We start from the raw sequence: 20,399 nt of genomic DNA on the forward strand, positions 1-20,399 counted from the left end.
ACCATGAATACAATGTGGTAGAACCATGACTACAATGGGGTAGGACCATGACTACGATGTGGCAGGACCATGACTACAATGGGGTAGGACCATGTCTACGGTGAGGGAGGACCATGACTGCAATGAGGTAGGATCATGACTACAATGTGGTAGGAACATGACTACAATGTGGTAGGACCATGATTACAATGAGGTAGGACCATGAATACAATGTGGTAGAACCATGACTACAATGGGGTAGGACCATGTCTACAACGTGGTAGGACCATGTCTTCAATGTGGTAGGACCATGCCTACGATGAGGTAGGACATGACTACGATGTGGTAGGGCCATGACTACAATGAGGGAGGACCATGAATACAATGTGGTAGGACCATGCCTACAATGAGGTAGGACCATGAATACAATGTGGTAGAACCATGACTACAATGGGGTAGGACCATGACTACGACGCCGTAGGACCATGACTACATTGAGGTAGGACCATGACTGCAATGAGGTAGGATCATGACTACAATGGTGTAGGACCATGACTACAATATGGTAGGACCATGACTACGATGAGGCAGGACCATGACTACAATATGGTAGGACCATGACTAAAATGAGGGAGGACCATGACTACGATGATGTAGGACCAATACAATGAGGTAGGACCATGATTACAATGTGGTAGGATCATGACTACAATGTGGTAGGACCATGACTACAATGTGGTAGGACCATGTCTACAATGCGGTATAACCATGTCTACAATGAGGTAGGACCATGACTACAATGTGGTAGGACCATGACTACAATGTGGTAGGACCATGACTACAATGAGGTAGGACCATGACTACAATGCAGTATAACCATGTCTACAATGAGGTAGGACCATGACTACGATGAGGTAGGACCATGCCTACAATGAGGTAGGACCATGACTACAATGTGGTAGGACCATGTCTAGACCATGACTACAATGTGGTAGGAACATGACTACAATGAGGTAGGACCGTGACTACGATGAGGTAGGACCATGGCTACAATGAGGTAGGACCATGACAACGATGAGGTAGGACCATGACTACAACGTGGTAGGACCATGACTACAATGTGGTAGGACCATGACTACGATGAGGTAGGACCATGACTACAATGAGGTAGGACCAAGTCTACAATGAGGTAGGACCATGTCTACAATGAAGTAGGACCATGACTACAATGCGGTATAACCATGTCTACAATGAGGTAGGACCATGACTACGATGAGGTAGGACCATGACTACGATGAGGTATAACCATGACTACAATCCTTTCCTTGTGAAAGTGTTGATTCCTCATGGCTAAGCACACTATTACTAAAGTTTGGTTGAAATCTGGCCAGTAGTTAGGGAGGGGAGTTGATGTCATTTTAAGCAAATCGTCCAATTTCAGACCTTTTTATCTTGCCTTCGAGTCACTAGGAGGGTCAGCCACTTTATCTGACAGGTGTAATGTTTGATCCCCAATGCCTACAGATAGTAACAGCAATATTTGATTGACTTCTGCTCTACAGATTTGGTGGAAATGGCATAAACACAAAGCTCTGACCCTTTACTTGTTTAACATTTAATCCTCAAGGCCAAAGGACACCCTAACCTTTTTTCTTTTTTTTTAATTTTTCCTGTATCAATCATTTTACACAGTCATAATCATATACATTTTGCATACATTAACCATACATATACTTGCATTATTTTCCATAAGTAATAGTTGTTACACAAAAATATGCATGTTTATGTACTTTATTGTTATATGTGTTCAAGAGTTGAGACAAATAAAAAAATATTCAAGGATATACTTGACACTTTCCCATTTCTGCCTGGTCTTTCTTGCTGCATTCAGGGTCAATATATAAGCTGAATACAGATCTAAATTTCTATAGTTTCTCATAATTGTTTTTACAAGTTTCCCACTCGGGTAATAGTTTGTACTGTCTTCTTAATGATATATATTTCTTAATCAATAATATTAAAAGGTTAATTCCAAGTGATTTAACATCTTATTTAACAAATAGGAAAATGTCAGGTTTTTTTCTTTAACAAGAATTCCACAGAAGTGGATGTGTCGCCTGCACAGGAAAGCTGGGAGATTGTGCTCAGCACTGCATTAAGTTTGAGTTTGATCGGCCCAAGGAAACTCAAGTTATCGCACGAAAACCGATTTTCTATTTCAAGTATTAGTGACCTTGACCTTTGGTCTTCGGACCTGAAAAGCAATCACAAGCAAGCACTTTTGGTAAGGAAGCCCTTCATGAAGTTTGAGTTTGATCGGCCCAAGGAAACTCAAGTTATCGCACGAAAACAGATTTTCTATTTCAAGTATTAGTGACCTTGACCTTTGGACCTGAAAAGCAATCCCAAGCAAGCACTTTTGGTAAGGAAGCACTTCATGAAGTTTGAGTTTGATCGGCCCAAGGAAACTCAAGTAATCGCACGAAAACCTCTGTGCGGACGACGACGTCGCCGCCGAGGCAATACCCATGTGTCACCAGCTTTTCGCAGGCGACAACAATATCATACTGATTTAAGACTGAGTTGATCAGAAATGTCCTCAAAGACAGCATGGCTATGTACACAGTCCCAGAAAGGGTGGTATATTGTTTCTGATGCTCCACTACAGAAACTGTATTCACCGCTCTCTAGCAGCTTTTGTTTTAACAACATAAAGTTGGTGAAAAAGATTCTGTGAATGATTCTATATTGCAGACTTTGCAATTTTGAATCGTTTGTCTCAATAAATGGTAAAGTTTATACCTGCTCCCATTTATTATTATTTAGAGAAATGTCTTATACAACATGGCACCTTTCCAAGTCCTTAATGTAGAAAATCACTGGATTTGCTATTAATGTAGACACAATTTTCCTGTAGAAAAACCGAGAAGGTTTTCGCTATTTCTGAGCTGTTTCAGATTTTCATGTATAATTGTTTCAATATTTTCCCCATATTAGTGAATTACTCTCTTCCAGGCTCTAGGTATAGCGCTAATAAGGCTATTGTAATTCATAAAGTTAAAAGTGATTTGATAAGTTTTAAAGGTTTACTGGAAGAAAAAATATCTGGACATTTTAGACCTCCATCCTTATAATCGCCTATTAAAAGATTCCTTTTCAGCTTGTCAACTTTGCGTTTCCAGATAAGATTATAAAATAGAGGCTGAAATTTTTTAATGACTTAGACTCTGGACAAGCAAGGACTGTTTAAACTTGAACTATGATTGGAAAGGCTAAAGTTTTAATCACAGTTACCTTACCTATAATTGAAAGGTTCCTAAATGACCAGTTAGAGAGAAGTGCTTCAACTGATTGAAACTTTTTCTATAAAGTTGTCTTCAAAACAGTCTTCTTTTGATAAATCATAGGAAATTCCCCTAAACGTTTAAATTTGCCATGGTGGTTCCATGCTATTCTGTCTTGTTTCAATTTCCTCACCACAGCCCCTTTTTGCCCCAATCCATACAGCTTGGTTTTTTTCAAAGTTTGTTTTTAAACCGGAACATCCTTCAAAGATGTCAATCAAGTACAGACCCCTCTCTAATGATTGCTTGTTATCATCCAATATAAGCGTTGAGTCATCAGCGTATTGACTAACATTTAACTCAGTGTTATTTATTACTATCCCTTTTATATTAGGGTCAAACTTTAAAGCAGAGCTCAGAAGTTCAATACATATAAAAATATACGGAGAAAGGGGGTCCCCTTGCCGTACACCACGGGTTACATTGAAAAAATTGGTTGGGTGACCATTGTTCCCGACAACTGCCATAACATTGGAGTATAACGTTTTGAAGCAGTTTATGATAAAATTGCTAAACCCAAAGAAAGATAGATTTCTTCCAATGAATGGCCACTCAAGGGAATCAAAAGCTTTCCCGAAGTCCAACATTAATAAAATACCAGGCGAGTTTTGGCATCAGATTTTGTTATAATATCATTTATAATTCTTGTACAAAAAACCTGCTTGACTTTGACTTATAATATCTGCAGCAATTTTATAATCGACATTCAATAAAGTAATTGGTTTCCAGTTTTTTAAATAGTTTTGATTTCCCTTGTTTTGGTATACATTTTATGATCCCTTGACATTTACTAATAGACAACTGTTCATCAGTGAATGACTGATTTATAGATTTTACAAGGAAATAATGTCTACCCAGAAAAATTTGTAAAACTCCACTGTAAATCCATCAAGACCCGGAGATATACCATTACTCATATGCTTCAAAGCTTTTAAACATTCTTCACCCCTTAGGGCACCATTCATAGAAATACTTTGCTCAGGTGGAAAAAGTTTCCTGGTGAACTACATTCAATACAGTACTCTTTGTATTATATAAGTTTGAATAGAAGAGGGATTATTTGTTCATTTAAGATGTCATTTAGATCACTTATCCCTTTTCCTTCTTCTGTTATTAACCTCGGTATCATCTCTTCTGTGTATTGTCACTTTTCTAAATTACAAAAATATTTTGTACTTTTCTCACCCTCCACCTTCCACCTTATTAGTATTATTATCTATTCTATATTGTGAAATTACATCACTTATAGTTAGCTTTACAAGATTTACATATTCTAGGTCACCTAACAAACTATTATTAAATTTACTAACACCCTAACTTGGTTGAATGGGTTTTGAGGAAATGTCATAAATGCAAAGCTGACAGATGATGGAAGGCTGCCTGATATAATTGTAAACAGTGGTAATAAATAGGGCACCACACAAACATATTTACCATGTGTCCCGCTCCCAGAATCCAGTACACGGAGAAGTTTTTGTAAGTTTTCACGAACCCTGAGGTGAGGTTAGTCACAGGATCTGGTATACTTGTTCTCTTGGCAGTAAGAAATTTGGGATAGACATCCAGACTTTCGATCCATTTCTCTGTTCCTGAAGTTAAAATTTTAAAGAATTCTTAAAATTTCTTGCGCTTAGCATTGATTTCATTTTTTTTTCTTTTCTTTATTTAAAATGATGTTTTCTTGAAAGTTACAGATCTTTGTCTCTTCAGGAGTTCAAGAGGCCACTCCTTTCCGAGACTGCCATGACACTAATACATATCATCACAATCTCTGATTTATTTATTACCAAACTGACCATCTATTTACCCAACCTACCTGATTTGGCTGAGTTAGGTTTCATTGACTCTCACCTGGGGTACAGCAGATCAGGTCCAACTGTCCAGTATACACAACCACATGCAGGGGTGTCTTCTCAATTAAGTTATTGACTGCAAGGGAAATAGAATGGCCAGATCAATTACATTTACCACAGATCCTTGTTAACTGTAGCTACTGATATTGGGACCTGATGAGCAAACACCATCCTCAATATCTAGGGGTAACACTCACTTTCGTTCTCTACACCCCTGGAATTTGTCATAGCAAAAATGAAGGCACACGGCTAGCTATTTGATTAGTGTCAGGTCTTAGTCTACTCAAGTAACCTAGGGGTGAAAGAGTGAATTGTCTCATTTATCTAAAGATTATGCAATGACATCAATTGTAGCATCTAAACAATAACCTTCCATCCATAACAGTAATACTAAATTAATCCTCTCAATATCACAGACTTGATACTTTTTTTTTTTACTCCTCTATATTTTTGAACCTGAGTTACAAGGACTGTTTCTGGTAGTTAAACTAGGTCAAACATTTGTGGTATGTAGCAGTTTAAAGTGTTGTAACTGTAGTTGATATATAGTTTAAGTGCAGATGTTGATTTCTCTAGACTTTGGAATAAGGTGATTACCAATGTCAACCACAGGTTTCATGAAGTCTGCCATCATATGCTGAAACACTTTCTCGCTCTGACCTACAAAAACAAAAAATATATCAAGGTAGGAAAACTGAAAGTTAAGTTATAACAAAGAGGCCCAGAGGGCCTGTATTGCTCACCTTGGTAATAAAGCAACCATAGAAAATTATTCTTAATTACCTATAACAACTATATCAAAATATTGGCTCTGTCTCTCAGCAACACTCGTCCCTCATAAGGATGAATTGGGGTGGATTTTAAATATTAGCCTCAATTTCCCCTATTGGGCTGCCCCTCTGCCCCTTAAAGCAACCTCTGTTTATGCAAATTGAGTCCTCTTTGCCCAAGGATGCTCTACACAAAATTTGGTTAAAATCCCTCGAAACAAACTGAAGGAGAAGGATTTTAAACCTTTAGTTCTATGTTCCCCATACTGGACCCTTCCCCTTTGCTCACAGGGGAACCACACTCTCTGTTAAAACAAAATGGGTCCTCTTTGCCCAAAGATGCTCTGCTACAATTTTTTTTTGAAACCCCTCAAATCATACTAAAGGAGAAGCATTTTCATCATTTATTACTATGATCAACCCTCAATTTATATAAAATTTAGTCTATTTCCCCAAGGATGCTCCAGGCCAAATTTGGTTAAAATCTCTCCAATGGTACAGATGAAGAAGAATTTCAAAGATTTAAACCTAAAATTCTCCTATTTGGACCAACCCCTCTGCACCCAGAGTGGTCACACCCTCCGTTTATACAAAATGTATTCCCCTTAACCAAAGGATGCTCCAAGCCAAATTGGATTGAATCCCTCTAATGGTACAGAAGAAGAAGATTTTAAAGATTTAAACCTCAAATTCCCTATTAGGCCCCGCCCCTCTGCACTTAAAGGGGCCACACCCTCCATTTTTGCAAAATTTATTCCCCATAACCCAAGGATGATCCAGGCCAAATTTATTCAAAATCTATGAAGCTGTTCAGGAGTAGTAGCGCTTACAGGAAAAGTTGACAGACGGATGGACTGACAACAGACGCAGTCCAGGTGAGCTAGTATAAATGAAGGGCTACAATATTAGAGTCAGTGATTCCAAACTGATAGGTTTTATGTGATTATATCCAAGCTGTATGTAAACTTATATTATGTGATGTAGTGTATAACAATATCAACAGTTACCTCCCCACTGAACTTGCTGTGGGATGATGTTCAGCTTTTTTCTGATAGGTCCGTTCATCAATGCTGACAATTTGTCCGTTTGCAAAACATTCAATATTCTTGGTTCGAATACTTCTGAAATACATGTACAAGAAAAAAAAATACAAGTACCTGTTAAAATTGTTTTTAGCACAGGGTAAAAGATACATCTGCCACTGGTCTTACCATTAGTCTTGCCAAATACAAACCCTGTTGAAAGAAATTATATCAAAGGAAAGGTAGCCACAGTAAGCGTGGTGATTTCGATTGATGGTTAATTTAATTTGGACAGAGTCGTTAAAGAAATGTGGTAACTCTAAACATGTGACCACTAGGCCTAGTTAACTTACTTCCTCCAGAGTGTCTCCTTTGCAGAAGGTTACTTTCTTGTGCTTCGTCAGCCCCCCACTTCAGAATGTTGTAGAAATTAACTCCATTGGAATTCTCCAAGATGACATTTTCACATTCACTGAACTGGTCAGTTGCCTTTGTCCACTGACCAGACTGGATGTAGTCTAATGCTTGGTAAGCTGAGGCATTAATCCTGTACAGGCCTTGGTTATCTACAATTGACTGTCAACAAATGGTTGGATAGTGGAAATTCTAGCCTGTGGAAGAGTAAGTGATGTGGTTCTTCCAATGGATTGAGTGTGAACATGTTCGCCCTGTGACTAATTGCAGGGTGGAAATGTTCGCCCTGTGACTGATTGCAGGGTGGAAAGGTTCGCCCTGTGACTGATTGCAGGGTGGAAATGTTCGCCCTGTGACTGATTGCAGGGTGAAAATATTTGCCCTGTGACTGATTGCAGGGTAGAAATGTTCACCCTGTGACAAATGTGGCACCGACACCTTAATTTGATAAGATCTTGTTATTTGTGTCTTTATAAACTATTGTTAAAGTATCCAAAGTAGATACACATCACCAAATCAATATAGCTGGAGCTTTAATAGCAGAATTATTACCTCAGACTCGTGTATGTAAGTGTATAGATAGGTACACCAGACTTATGTTTGTGTATAGATAGGTACCCCAGACTTATGTTAGTGTGTAGATAGATACGCCAGACTTATGTTAGTGTGTAGAAAGGTACCCCAGACTTATGTTAGCGTGTAGATAGGTACCCCAGACTTATGCTTGTGTGTAGATAGGTACACCAGCCTTATGTTTGTGTGTAGATAGATACCAAAGAATTATGTTAGTGTGTAGATAGGTACACCAGCCTTATGATAGTGTTAAGATAGTAACACCAGACTAATGTTAGTGCGTAGATACCTCAGACTTATGTTTGTGTGTAGATAGGTACACCAGACTTATGCTAGTGTGTAGATAGGTACACCAGCCTTATGTTTGTGTGTAGATAGATACCAAAGAATTATGTTAGTGTGTAGATACCTCAGACTTATGTTTGTGTGTAGATATCCCAGACTTGTTTATGTGTAGATATACCAGACTTTTTTATGTGTAGATATCCCAGACTTATGTTATGTGTAGATATCCCAGTCGTATGTTTATGTGTCGATACCCCAGACTTGTGTTAAAGTGTAAATACCCCAGACTTTATTTTTGTGTGGGTATATTATAGATAGGTACACCAGACTTATGCTAGTGTGTAGATAGGTACACCAGCCTTATGATAGTGTTAAGATAGTAACACCAGACTTATGTCAGTGAATAGACAGGAACTCCAGACTTATGTTAGTGTTAAGATATTAACACCAGACTTATGTTAGTGTTAAGACAGTAACACCAGACTTATGTTGTTGTATAGATAGGTACACCAGACTTATGATAGTGTTAAGATAGTAACACCAGACTTATGTCAGTGAATATACAGTAACTCCAGACTTATGTTAGTGTTAAGACAGTAACACCAGACTTATGTTGGTGCATAGATAGGTACACCAGACTTATGGTAGTGTGTAGATAGGTACACCAGCCTTATGTTTGTGTGTAGATAGATACACCAGACTTATGTTTGTGAGTAGATAGATACCCAAGACTTATGTTAGCGTGTAGATAGGTACCCCAGACTTATGCTTGTGTGTAGATAGGTACACCAGCCTTATGTTTGTGTGTAGATAGATACACCAGACTTATGTTTGTGAGTAGATAGATACCCAAGACTTCTGTTAGTGTGTAGATAGGTACCCTAGACTTATGTTTGTGTATAGATAGGTACACCAGCCTTATGATAGTGTTAAGATAGTAACACCAGACTAATGTTAGTGCGTAGATACCTCAGACTTATGTTTGTGTGTAGATATCCCAGACTTGTTTATGTGTAGATATACCAGACTTTTTTATGTGTAGATATCCCAGACTTATGTTATGTGTAGATATCCCAGTCGTATGTTTATGTGTCGATACCCCAGACTTGTGTTAAAGTGTAAATACCCCAGACTTTATTTTTGTGTGGGTATATTATAGATAGGTACACCAGACTTATGTCAGTGAATAGACAGGAACTCCAGACTTATGTTAGTGTTAAGACAGTAACACCAGACTTATGTTGGTGTATAGATAGGTACACCAGCCTTATGTTTGTGTGTAGATAGGTACAACAGACTTATGTGTGTGTGTAGATAGGTACCCCAGAATTATGTTAGTGTGTAGATACCTCAGACTTATGTTTGGGTGTAGATATCCCAGACTTGTTTATGTGTAGATATACCAGACTTTTTTATGTGTAGATATCCCAGACTTATGTTATGTGTAGATATCCCAGTCGTATGTTTATGTGTCGATACCCCAGACTTGTGTTAAAGTGTAAATACCCCAGACTTTATTTTTGTGTGGGTATATTATAGATAGGTACACCAGACTTATGCTAGTGTGTAGATAGGTACACCAGCCTTATGATAGTGTTAAGATAGTAACACCAGACTTATGTTAGTGTGTAGATACCTCAGACTTATGTTTGTGTGTAGATATCCCAGACTTGTTTATGTGTAGATATACCAGACTTTTTTATGTGTAGATATCCCAGACTTATGTTATGTGTAGATATACCAGTCTTATGTTTATGTGTCGATACCCCAGACTTGTGTTAAAGTGTAAATACCCCAGACTTTATTTTTGTGTGGGTATATGCCCAATACTTACATTTGTATGTAAATAGGGACCCCAATTCAACATGGAGTCTATTGGGGAGATCCAGGAGTCTCCAAGGGCCAAACCCTTGAAATCACATGACAGTTCTTTATTTTGAATGGCCTGAAACATTAAAACATAATCTTTGACTATTTGCATTGGGTTTTGCAGGTACATGCAAAACATAATTGCCAGAGTACTTTATTACATGTACATAATTTGTTCTGTCAGATGTAAACAAATAGGACTGAATTGACCAATGTTGATTTCAAATTAAGAATCTACATGTACATGACAAAGCAAGCCTGCTTGTCCACCAGAAGTTGTTGTTTCCCTCAAGTCCCAAATTAATAAGATAATTATTTTAATTAATGAAGTTCTGTACAAAACGATAATGTTGAAAGTCCAATAAATTATTCATAAACCAACTGAGTGAAGTATCAGACTAAGAATGTTAATGCTAGAAAAGCATACGGTCTTCCCAGTTATATAAAGTGAAAACTGTCAAAACAGACCATTACAGTGATACAAACTACAGTGATGTATATATACCTGTCAAAACATTGTAACCTGTCAAAACATTGAAACCCGTCAAAATAGACCATTAACAGATCTTACTGGATATAGTGATGTATATATACCTGTCAAAACATTGTAACCTGTCAAAACATTGTAACCTGTCAAAACATTGAAACCTGTCAAAATAGACCATTAACAGATCTTACTGGATATAGGACCTCACTATTAACAGATCTTACTGGATATAGGACCTCATTATTAACAGATCTTACTGGATATAGGACCTTACTATTAACGGATCTTACTGAATATAGGACATCATTATTAACAGATCTTACTGGATATAGGACCTCACTATTAACAGATCTTACTGGATATAGGACCTCACTATTAACGGATCTTACTGAATATAGGACCTCATTATTAACAGATCTTACTGGATATAGGACCTCACTATTAACAGATCTTACTGGATATAGGACCTCACTATTAACAGATCTTACTGGATATAGGACCTCATTATTAACAGATCTTACTGGATATAGGACCTCATTATTTACATATCTTACTGGATATAGGACCTCACTACTAGCTTTCACCGGACATAGGTTTAGATTTTCTAGATTTAATAGGATATAGGACCTCAACTTGGTTCTGTCATCTGGAAATTAAAATGCTGTAGCACAACTACATAATAAACTGATAATTCAAGTGAAGATTCAATAAAATCTGTGTGTTGGCTAAGATGGAGTTTTCCGGACAAGTTACTTCACATTAAGGTCCGTAACTCCCTTAAAAAGTATAATAATAGCACCTTACTTGATATAGGACTTGACTGATAGCAGCTGTCATCTTTCCTCCATAAGACTCACAAAATATGTAGAAGGGAGTGTGCTGAAAAACAAATTACAACAAATATTATCACATCATGATATATTGTCAGGTAAACTTCAATACATGTTGTTTAGTAAACAAATTCTGTGCATTTATCTAAACTGTATGAAGAGAAACAGAATCTCCTGGTTTACAGTACAAGAAACTGAATCACTTATCACAGCTTGTTAGAAAGTTTATGTTAAACAAAACTGAGTACCTGATACTTGATGCCCCATTTTGACTCCATGAAGAAGGACTTCAATAAGACAAGCATGTCCTCTGCTATCATGTTAACGTCGGTCGTAAGGGCATCAAGTGTGTCAACATAGCTGAAGCCAGTTCCCACAGGGTTGTCTACAAACAGGAGGCTGGCTGCTGACAGCTGGGGAAGAGAGAACATACATCAAACTATCATGTACAGGTAATCAACCAATGGTGAAGGTAGCTCAGTGAGGACAAACACTAACACATACATCAAACTATCATGTACAGGTAATCAACCAATGGTGAAGGTAGCTCAGTGAGGACAAACACTAACACATATAACAAACAGGTGATGCCAATGATCTGGGCACCTACATCAGAGGCCACATGAACAAACCAGACAGGGGATCCTTTACCTAGGCTATCCTCAGATTTGTCTGTATCACATCAATTTGTCACAATCCAATGTTAAACTGGAAAGGAATGTAAATGTTGTTCAGCAATGTTTAACATCAACTAAATATTAACTGTGGTCTTTACAACATTAACCTTTGACCACATCATCTTGACCAAATACAAACAGGTCACTTGGCTGATCCTTCTCAACACTATTACTTTATAATGATATACTGAATGGTTTACCATAAAGAAACATATACATGCATAAAACAATTGAGACCTTCACCATAGCTATGACTTTGCATCAAATATGACATCTAGTAAAAAATCCCTCACTCATTTTTAAGTTAGGTCCTTAACCTTTATGAGGTCACTCATCCCTAGCTTGTGTAAGGTCACTCATCCCTAGCTTGTGTAAGGTCTCTCATCCCTAGCTGGTGTAAGGTCACTCATCCCTAGCTTGTGTAAGGTCACTCATCCTTAGCTTGTGTAAGGTCACTCATCCCTAGCTTGTGTAAGGTCACTCATCCCTAGCTTGTGTAAGGTCACTCATCCCTAGCTTGTGTAAGGTCACTCATCCCTAGCTTGTGTAAGGTCACTCATCCCTAGCTTGTGTAAGGTCACTCATCCCTAGCTTGTGTAAGGTCACTCATCCCTAGCTTGTGTAAGGTCACTCATCCCTAGCTTGTGTAAGGTCACTCATCCCTAGCTTGTGTAAGGTCACTCATCCCTAGCTTGTGTAAGGTCACTCATCCCTAGCTTGTGTAAGGTCACTCATCCCTAGCTTGTGTAAGGTCACTCATCCCTAGCTTGTGTAAGGTCACTCATCCCTAGCTTGTGTAAGGTCACTCATCCCTAGCTTGTGTAAGGTCACTCATCCCTAGCTTGTGTAAGGTCACTCATCCCTAGCTTGTGTAAGGTCACTCATCCCTAGCTTGTGTAAGGTCACTCATCCCTAGCTTGTGTAAGGTCACTCATCCCTAGCTTGTGTAAGGTCACTCATCCCTAGCTTGTGTAAGGTCACTCATCCCTAGCTTGTGTAAGGTCACTCATCCCTAGCTTGTGTAAGGTCACTCATCCCTAGCTTGTGTAAGGTCACTCATCCCTAGCTTGTGTAAGGTCACTCATCCCTAGCTTGTGTAAGGTCACTCATCCCTAGCTTGTGTAAGGTCACTCATCCCTAGCTTGTGTAAGGTCACTCATCCCTAGCTTGTGTAAGGTCACTCATCCCTAGCTTGTGTAAGGTCTCTCATCCCTAGCTTGTGTAAGGTCACTCATCCATAGCTCGGTTAGGTCACTCATCCATAGCTTATGTAAGGTCACTCATCCCTAGGGCCTAGCTTGTGTAAGGTCTCTCATCCATAGCTCGGGTTAGGTCACTCATCCCTAGCTAGTGTAGGGTCATACATCCCTAGCTAGTGTAGGGTCATACATCCCTAGCTAGTGTAGGGCCATACATCCCTAGCTAGTGTAGGGTCATACATCCCTAGCTAGTGTGACATATTGTGAAAAAAGCACCATATACATTCCAAACTAACAAACCTGATCAAAGATATTCTTTTATCTTAGATATCCTGCTGTGTAAGGCATTACAAACCAGCTGCCATGCTAATACCTTCTATAGTATTATTAATGTCACGGTCCTTCTATAATGTATAATTTGGGGTTACTAATTACATATATATAGACATACCCATGTTGTGTTGCGAGGCTTCTGGTCAACATCCAATGGTCCTATCTCTTTAAAGTTACCGAATCCCGTAGATGATCCTCCTGGTCCACCCTTCAAACAAAAACAAACTAACAGATTGTTGCTACCATTTTATTTCTTTTATTGTTTTAATGACTTAAAAAAAAGCAAAAAATAATGTGTTCCTTCTTGTGTACCCCACAGCCTATCAAGATGGGAGTCAGAAGAATCTCCATTGAGAAATGAAAGTACTAATGACGTGTTGTCAAGAATTTGTTCATTTCTATATATATGTAAGAATATCTCACACCATTTGAAGTCAAATGCAGCAACTTTTATGGCATACGGAAAACTGGTCATTAACAGGACATCGTTAAAAGCTAAATGACATTAACAGGACATTGTTTAAAGCTTAAGGACATTAACAGGACATTGTTTAAAGATCAAGGACATTAACAGGACAATGTTTAAAGATAAAGGACATTGTTTAAAGCTAAAAGACATTAAAAGGACATTGTTAACAGCTAAAGGACAATAACAGGACATTGTTAATAGCTAAAGGACAATAACAGGACATTGATTAAAGCTTAAGGACATTAACAGAACATTGTTTAAAGCTAAAGGACAATAACAGGACATTGATTAAAGCTTAAGGACATTAACAGAACATTGTTTAAAGCTAAAGGACAATAACAGGACATTGTTAATAGCTAAAAAACATTAACAGGACATTGTTAAAAGCTAAAGGACAATAACAGGACATTGTTAATAGCTAAAAAACATTAACAGAACATTGTTTAAAGCTAAAGGACAATAACAGGACATTGATTAAAGCTTAAGGACATTAACAGGACAGGACATTGTTTAAAGCTTAAGGACATCAACAGAACATTGTTTAAAGCTAAAGGACAATAACAGGACATTGTTTAAAGATAAAGGACATTAACAGGACATTGCGTAAAGCTAAAGGACATTAGCAGGACATTGTGTAAAGCTGAAAGACATTAACAGGACATTGTTAAAAGCTAAAGGACAATAACAGGACATTGTTTAAAGCTAAAGACATTAAAAGGACATTGTTAACAGCTAAAGGACATTAACAGGACATTGTTTAAAGCTTAAGGACATTAACAGGACAGGACATTGTTTAAAGCTTAAGGACATCAACAGAACATTGTTTAAAGCTAAAGGACAATAACAGGACATTGATTAAAGCTTAAGGACATTAACAGAACATTTTTAAAAGCTAAAGGACAATAACAGGACATTGATTAAAGCTTAAGGACATTAACAGAACATTTTTAAAAGCTAAAGGACAATAACAGGACATTGATTAAAGCTTAAGGACATTAACAGAACATTTTTAAAAGCTAAAGGACAATAACAGGACATTGTTTAAAGCTTAAGGACATCAACAGAACATTGTTTAAAGCTAAAGGACATTAACAGACATTGTTTAAAGCTTAAGGACATCAACAGAACATTGTTTAAAGCTAAAGGACATTAACAGGACATTGTGTAAAGCTGAAGGACATTACCAGGACATTGTTATAAGCTAGGGGACATACATGGGAATTTGTTATAAGCTAGGGGACATTTATGGGACTTTGTTATAACCTAGGGGACATACATGGGACAATGTTATAAGCTAGGGGACATTAATGGGACTTTGTTATAACCTAGGGGTCATACATGGGACTTTGTTATAAGCCGAGGGACATACATGGGACTTAGTTATAATCTAGGGGACATACATGGGACTTTGTTTTAATCTAGAGGACATACATGGGACTTTGTTTTAATCTAGAGGACATACATGGGACTTTGTTTTAATCTAGAGGACATACATGGGCCTTTGTTATAAGCGGGGGGACATACATGGGACTTAGTTATAAGCTAGGGGACATACATGGGACTTTATTATAAGCTAGGGGACATACATGGGTCTTAATTTTAATCTAGAGGACTTCCATGGGCCTTTGTTATAAGCTGGGGGACATACATGGGACTTTGTTATAACCTCGGGGACATACTTGGGACTTAGTTATAAGTTAGGGGACATACATGGGACTTAATTTTAATCTAGAGGACATACATGGGACTTTGTTATAAGCCGAGGGACATACATGGGACTTAGTTATAATCTAGGGGACATACATGGGACTTTGTTTTAATCTAGAGGACATACATGGGACTTTGTTATAACCTAGGGGTCATACATGGGACTTTGTTATAAGCCGAGGGACATACATGGGACTTAGTTATAAGCTAGGGGACATACATGGGAATTTGTTATAAGCTAGGGGACATACATGGGACTTAGTTATAATCTAGGGGACATACATGGGACTTAATTTTAATCTAGAGGACTTCCATGGGCCTTTGTTATAAGCTGGGGGACATACATGGGACTTAGTTATAATCTAGGGGACATACATGGGACTTTATTATAAGCTAGGGGACATACATGGGTCTTAATTTTAATCTAGAGGACATACATGGGCCTTTGTTATAAGCGGGGGGACATACATGGGACTTAGTTATAATCTAGGGGACATACATGGGACTTAGTTATAATCTAGGGGACATACATGGGACTTAATTTTAATCTAGAGGACATACATGGGACTTTGTTTTAATCTAGAGGACATACATGGGACTTTGTTATAACCTCGGGGACATACTTGGGACTTAGTTATAAGTTGGGGGACATACATGGGACTTAGTTATAAGCTAGGGGACATACATGGGTCTTAATTTTAATCTAGAGGACATACATGGGCCTTTGTTATAAGCGGGGGGACATACATGGGACTTAGTTATAATCTAGGGGACATACATGGGACTTAGTTATAATCTAGGGGACATACATGGGACTTTGTTATAACCTAGGGGTCATACATGGGACTTTGTTATAACCTAGGGGACATACATGGGATTTTGTTATAACCTAGGGGACATACATGGGATTTTGTTATAAGCTAGGGGACATACATGGGAATTTGTTATAAGCTAGGGGACATTTATGGGACTTTGTTATAACCTAGGGGACATACATGGGACTTAATTTTAATCTAGAGGACATACATGGGACTTTGTTTTAATCTAGAGGACATACATGGGCCTTTGTTATAAGCGGGGGGACATACATGGGACTTAGTTATAATCTAGGGGACATACATGGGACTTTATTATAAGCTAGGGGACATACATGGGAATTTGTTATAAGCTAGGGGACATACATGGGAATTTGTTATAAGCTAGGGGACATACATGGGAATTTGTTATAAGCTAGGGGACATTAATGGGACTTTGTTATAAGCTAGGGGACATACATGGGACTTAATTTTAATCTAGAGGACATACATGGGCCTTTGTTATAAGCTGGGGGACATACATGGGACTTAGTTATAATCTAGGGGACATACATGGGACTTTGTTATAAGCTAGGGGACATACATGGGACTTAATTTTAATCTAGAGGACATACATGGGCCTTTGTTATAAGCTGGGGGACATACATGGGACTTTGTTATAAGCTAGGGGACATTAATGTGACTTTGTTATAAGCTAGGGGACATACATGGGACTTTGTTATAATGTAGGTGACATTAATGGGACTTTATTGTAAACTTTGAGACATTAAAGGGACCTTTGCTGTGTGTCTATAGATATACCTGTAACCACATGATCAGTGGTACATTAGTGCCTGGTGTTGGGGACTCGTACAGCCAGTAAAACATATGTGCCTTGTCTCGTACGTTGACATACGCCCAGTGTTCAGTCTGCTGGCCATGACACCCTGAGCCTGAAACATCGTATCACACATGTAGCTCAAATAGAAACACGAAACACTTCTGTCACATGTACTTATAAAAGCTTACACTATTCATCATTAATCTTCAACTTATTTAATAACAGAAATGTTTAAATAGCAAGTGACTGGGGTTCTTCCAGTCATGTTTCCCATTACAACGACTATGTTACCCACTATTAACTTTTGTTTCACCATAGTAACAATTTTTTACTCTTGTGTCATCTTATAACCAACTGTTTTCTTAACTACCAACATATTCAATGATAAAAGCCATTTGACATATAGGTAGTATAAAACAAAATCACAAGGTGAAACAAAAGTTAATCAAAACAAGGCTTCAGGGGATAAGATGTGAAGCTTTACTTTTGGTGCTTAGAGGCCGAGATAAAGCCTAACTGTGTGTTATAGAGGCCAGGATATAAAGCCTAACTGTGTGTTTTAGCGGACAGGATATAAAGCCTAACTGTGTGTTTTAGACGCCAGGATATAAAGCCTAACTGTGTGTTATAGGGGCCAGGATATAAAGCCTAACTGTGTGTTTTAGCGGACAGGATATAAAGCCTAACTGTGTGTTTTAGACGCCAGGATATAAAGCCTAACTGTGTGTTATAGATGACAAAATATAAAGCCTAACTGGGGTTATAGAGGCCAGGATATAAAGCCTAACTTTGTGTTTTAGAGGACGGGATATAAAGCCTAACTGTGTGTTTTAGAGGCCAGGATATAAAGCCTAACTGTGTGTTTTAGGGGACAGGATATAAAGCCTAACTGTGTGTTATAGAGGACAAAATATAAAGCCTAACTGGGGTTATAGAGGCCAGGATATAAAGCCTAACTGTGTGTTATAGCGGCCAGGATATAAAGCCTAACTGTGTGTTTTAGAGGACAGGATATGAAGCCTAACAGTGTGTTTTAGGGGACAGGATATAAAGCCTGTGTGTTATAGAGGACAGAATATAAAGCTTAACTGGGGTTATAGAGGCCAGGATATAAAGCCTAACTGTGTGTTATATAGGACAGGATATAAAGCCTAACTGTGTATTAAAGAGGCCAGGATATAAAGCCTAACTGTGTGTTTTAGGGGACAGGATATAAAGCCTAACTGCGTGTTTTAGGGGACAGGATATAAAGCCTAACTGTGTGTTATAGAGGCAAGGATATAAAGCCTAACTGTGTGTTATAGAGGACAGAATATAAAGCGTAACTGTGTGTTATAGAGGACAGAATATAAAGCGTAACTGTGTGTTATAGAGGACAGAATATAAAGCCTAACTGTGTGTTATAGAGGCCAGGATATAAAGCCTAACTGTGTGTTTTAGAGGCCAGGATATAAAGCCTAACTGTGTGTTTCAGAGGCCAGGATATAAAGCCTAACTGTGTGTTTAAGAGGCCAGGATATAAAGCCTAACTGTGTGTTTTAGGGGACAGGATATAAAGCCTAACTGTGTGTTATAGAGGCCAGGATATAAAGACTAACTGTTTATTATGGAGACCAGGACATAAAGCCTAACTGTGTGTTATAGAGGCCAGGATATAAAGCCTAACTTTGTGTTATAGAGGACAGGATATAAAGCCTAACTGTGTGTTTTAGGGGACAGGATATAAAGCCTAACTGTGTGTTTTAGAGGACAGGATATAAAGCCTTATTGCGTGTTTTAGAGGCCAGGATATAAAGCCTAACTGTGTGTTTTAGGGGACAGGATATAAAGCCTAACTGTGTGTTATAGGTGACAGGATATAAAGCCTAACTGTGTGTTTTAGGGGACAGGATGTCAAACCTTTCTGTGTCCTTTAGGGGGCAGGATGTCAAACCTTACTGTGTCCTTTGGGTGACAGGATGTCAAACCTTTCTGTGTCCTTTAGGGGACAGTATGTCAAACCTTACTGTGTCCTTTAGGAGACAGGATGTCAAACCTTACTGTGTCCTTTGGGTGACAGGATGTCAAACCTTTCTGTGTCCTTTAGGGGGCAGGATGTCAAACCTTACTGTGTCCTTTGGGTGACAGGATGTCAAACCTTTCTGTGTCCTTTAGGGGTCAGAATGTCAAACCTTACTGTGTCCTTTAGGAGACAGGATGTCAAACCTTACTGTGTCCTTTAGGGGCCAGGTTGTCAAACCTTACTGTGTCCTTTAGTGGACATCTGACATATCAGTCTAGTTCAGCTGGCTAACTGTGCTTAAGTCTGAAACATCTGACATCTCATTATAGTTCAGCTGGCTAACTGTGCTAAAGTCTGAATATCTGACATCTCAGTCTAGTTCAGCTGGCTAACTGCTAAAGTCTGAACCTAAACATCTGACTGTGTCCTTTAGGGGACAGGTTGTCAATCCTTACTGTGTCCTTTAGGGGACATCTGACATATCAGTCTAGTTCAGCTGGCTAACTGTGCTTAAGTCTGAAACATCTGACATCTCATTATAGTTCAGCTGGCTAACTGTGCTAAAGTCTGAATATCTGACATCTCAGTCTAGTTCAGCTGGCTAACTGTGCTAAAGTTTGAATATCTAACATCTCAGTATAGTTCAGCTGGCTAACTGCTAAAGTCTGAACCTAAACATCTGACTGTGTCCTTTAGGGGACAGGTTGTCAAACCTTACTGTGTCCTTTAGGGGTCAGAATGTCAAACCTTACTGTGTCCTTTAGGGGACAGGTTGTCAAACCTTACTGTGTCCTTTAGGGGACATCTGACATATCAGTCTAGTTCAGCTGGCTAACTGTGCTAAAGTCTGAAACATCTGACAGCTCAGTACAGTTCAGCTGGCTAAATGTGCTTATGTCTCTACCAAAACATCTGACATCTCATTATAGTTCAGCTGGCTAACTGTGCTAA

General features: G+C 38.5%; 1 protein-coding gene across 1 annotated transcript in view; it reads right to left on the reverse strand.

Annotated features, from left to right (window-relative positions):
* Window positions 1-20,399, reverse strand: part of LOC110464695 (retinoid-inducible serine carboxypeptidase-like) — a 34,918-nt gene that overhangs the window by 1,552 nt on the left and 12,967 nt on the right. Inside the window, exons 2-11 of the mRNA XM_021520046.1 lie at window positions 17,428-17,558; window positions 13,754-13,843; window positions 11,675-11,839; window positions 11,401-11,475; window positions 10,075-10,185; window positions 7,322-7,544; window positions 6,954-7,067; window positions 5,774-5,836; window positions 5,175-5,252; window positions 4,758-4,912 (exon numbers count right to left, since the gene is read on the reverse strand). Of these exons, the coding sequence (XP_021375721.1) occupies window positions 4,758-4,912; window positions 5,175-5,252; window positions 5,774-5,836; window positions 6,954-7,067; window positions 7,322-7,544; window positions 10,075-10,185; window positions 11,401-11,475; window positions 11,675-11,839; window positions 13,754-13,843; window positions 17,428-17,558 (1,205 nt within the window). The remainder of the gene's footprint in view (window positions 1-4,757; window positions 4,913-5,174; window positions 5,253-5,773; window positions 5,837-6,953; window positions 7,068-7,321; window positions 7,545-10,074; window positions 10,186-11,400; window positions 11,476-11,674; window positions 11,840-13,753; window positions 13,844-17,427; window positions 17,559-20,399) is intronic.

Source organism: Mizuhopecten yessoensis, unplaced genomic scaffold, assembly GCF_002113885.1.
Source record: "Mizuhopecten yessoensis strain PY_sf001 unplaced genomic scaffold, ASM211388v2 scaffold11021, whole genome shotgun sequence".
Lineage (NCBI taxonomy): Eukaryota > Metazoa > Mollusca > Bivalvia > Pectinida > Pectinidae > Mizuhopecten > Mizuhopecten yessoensis.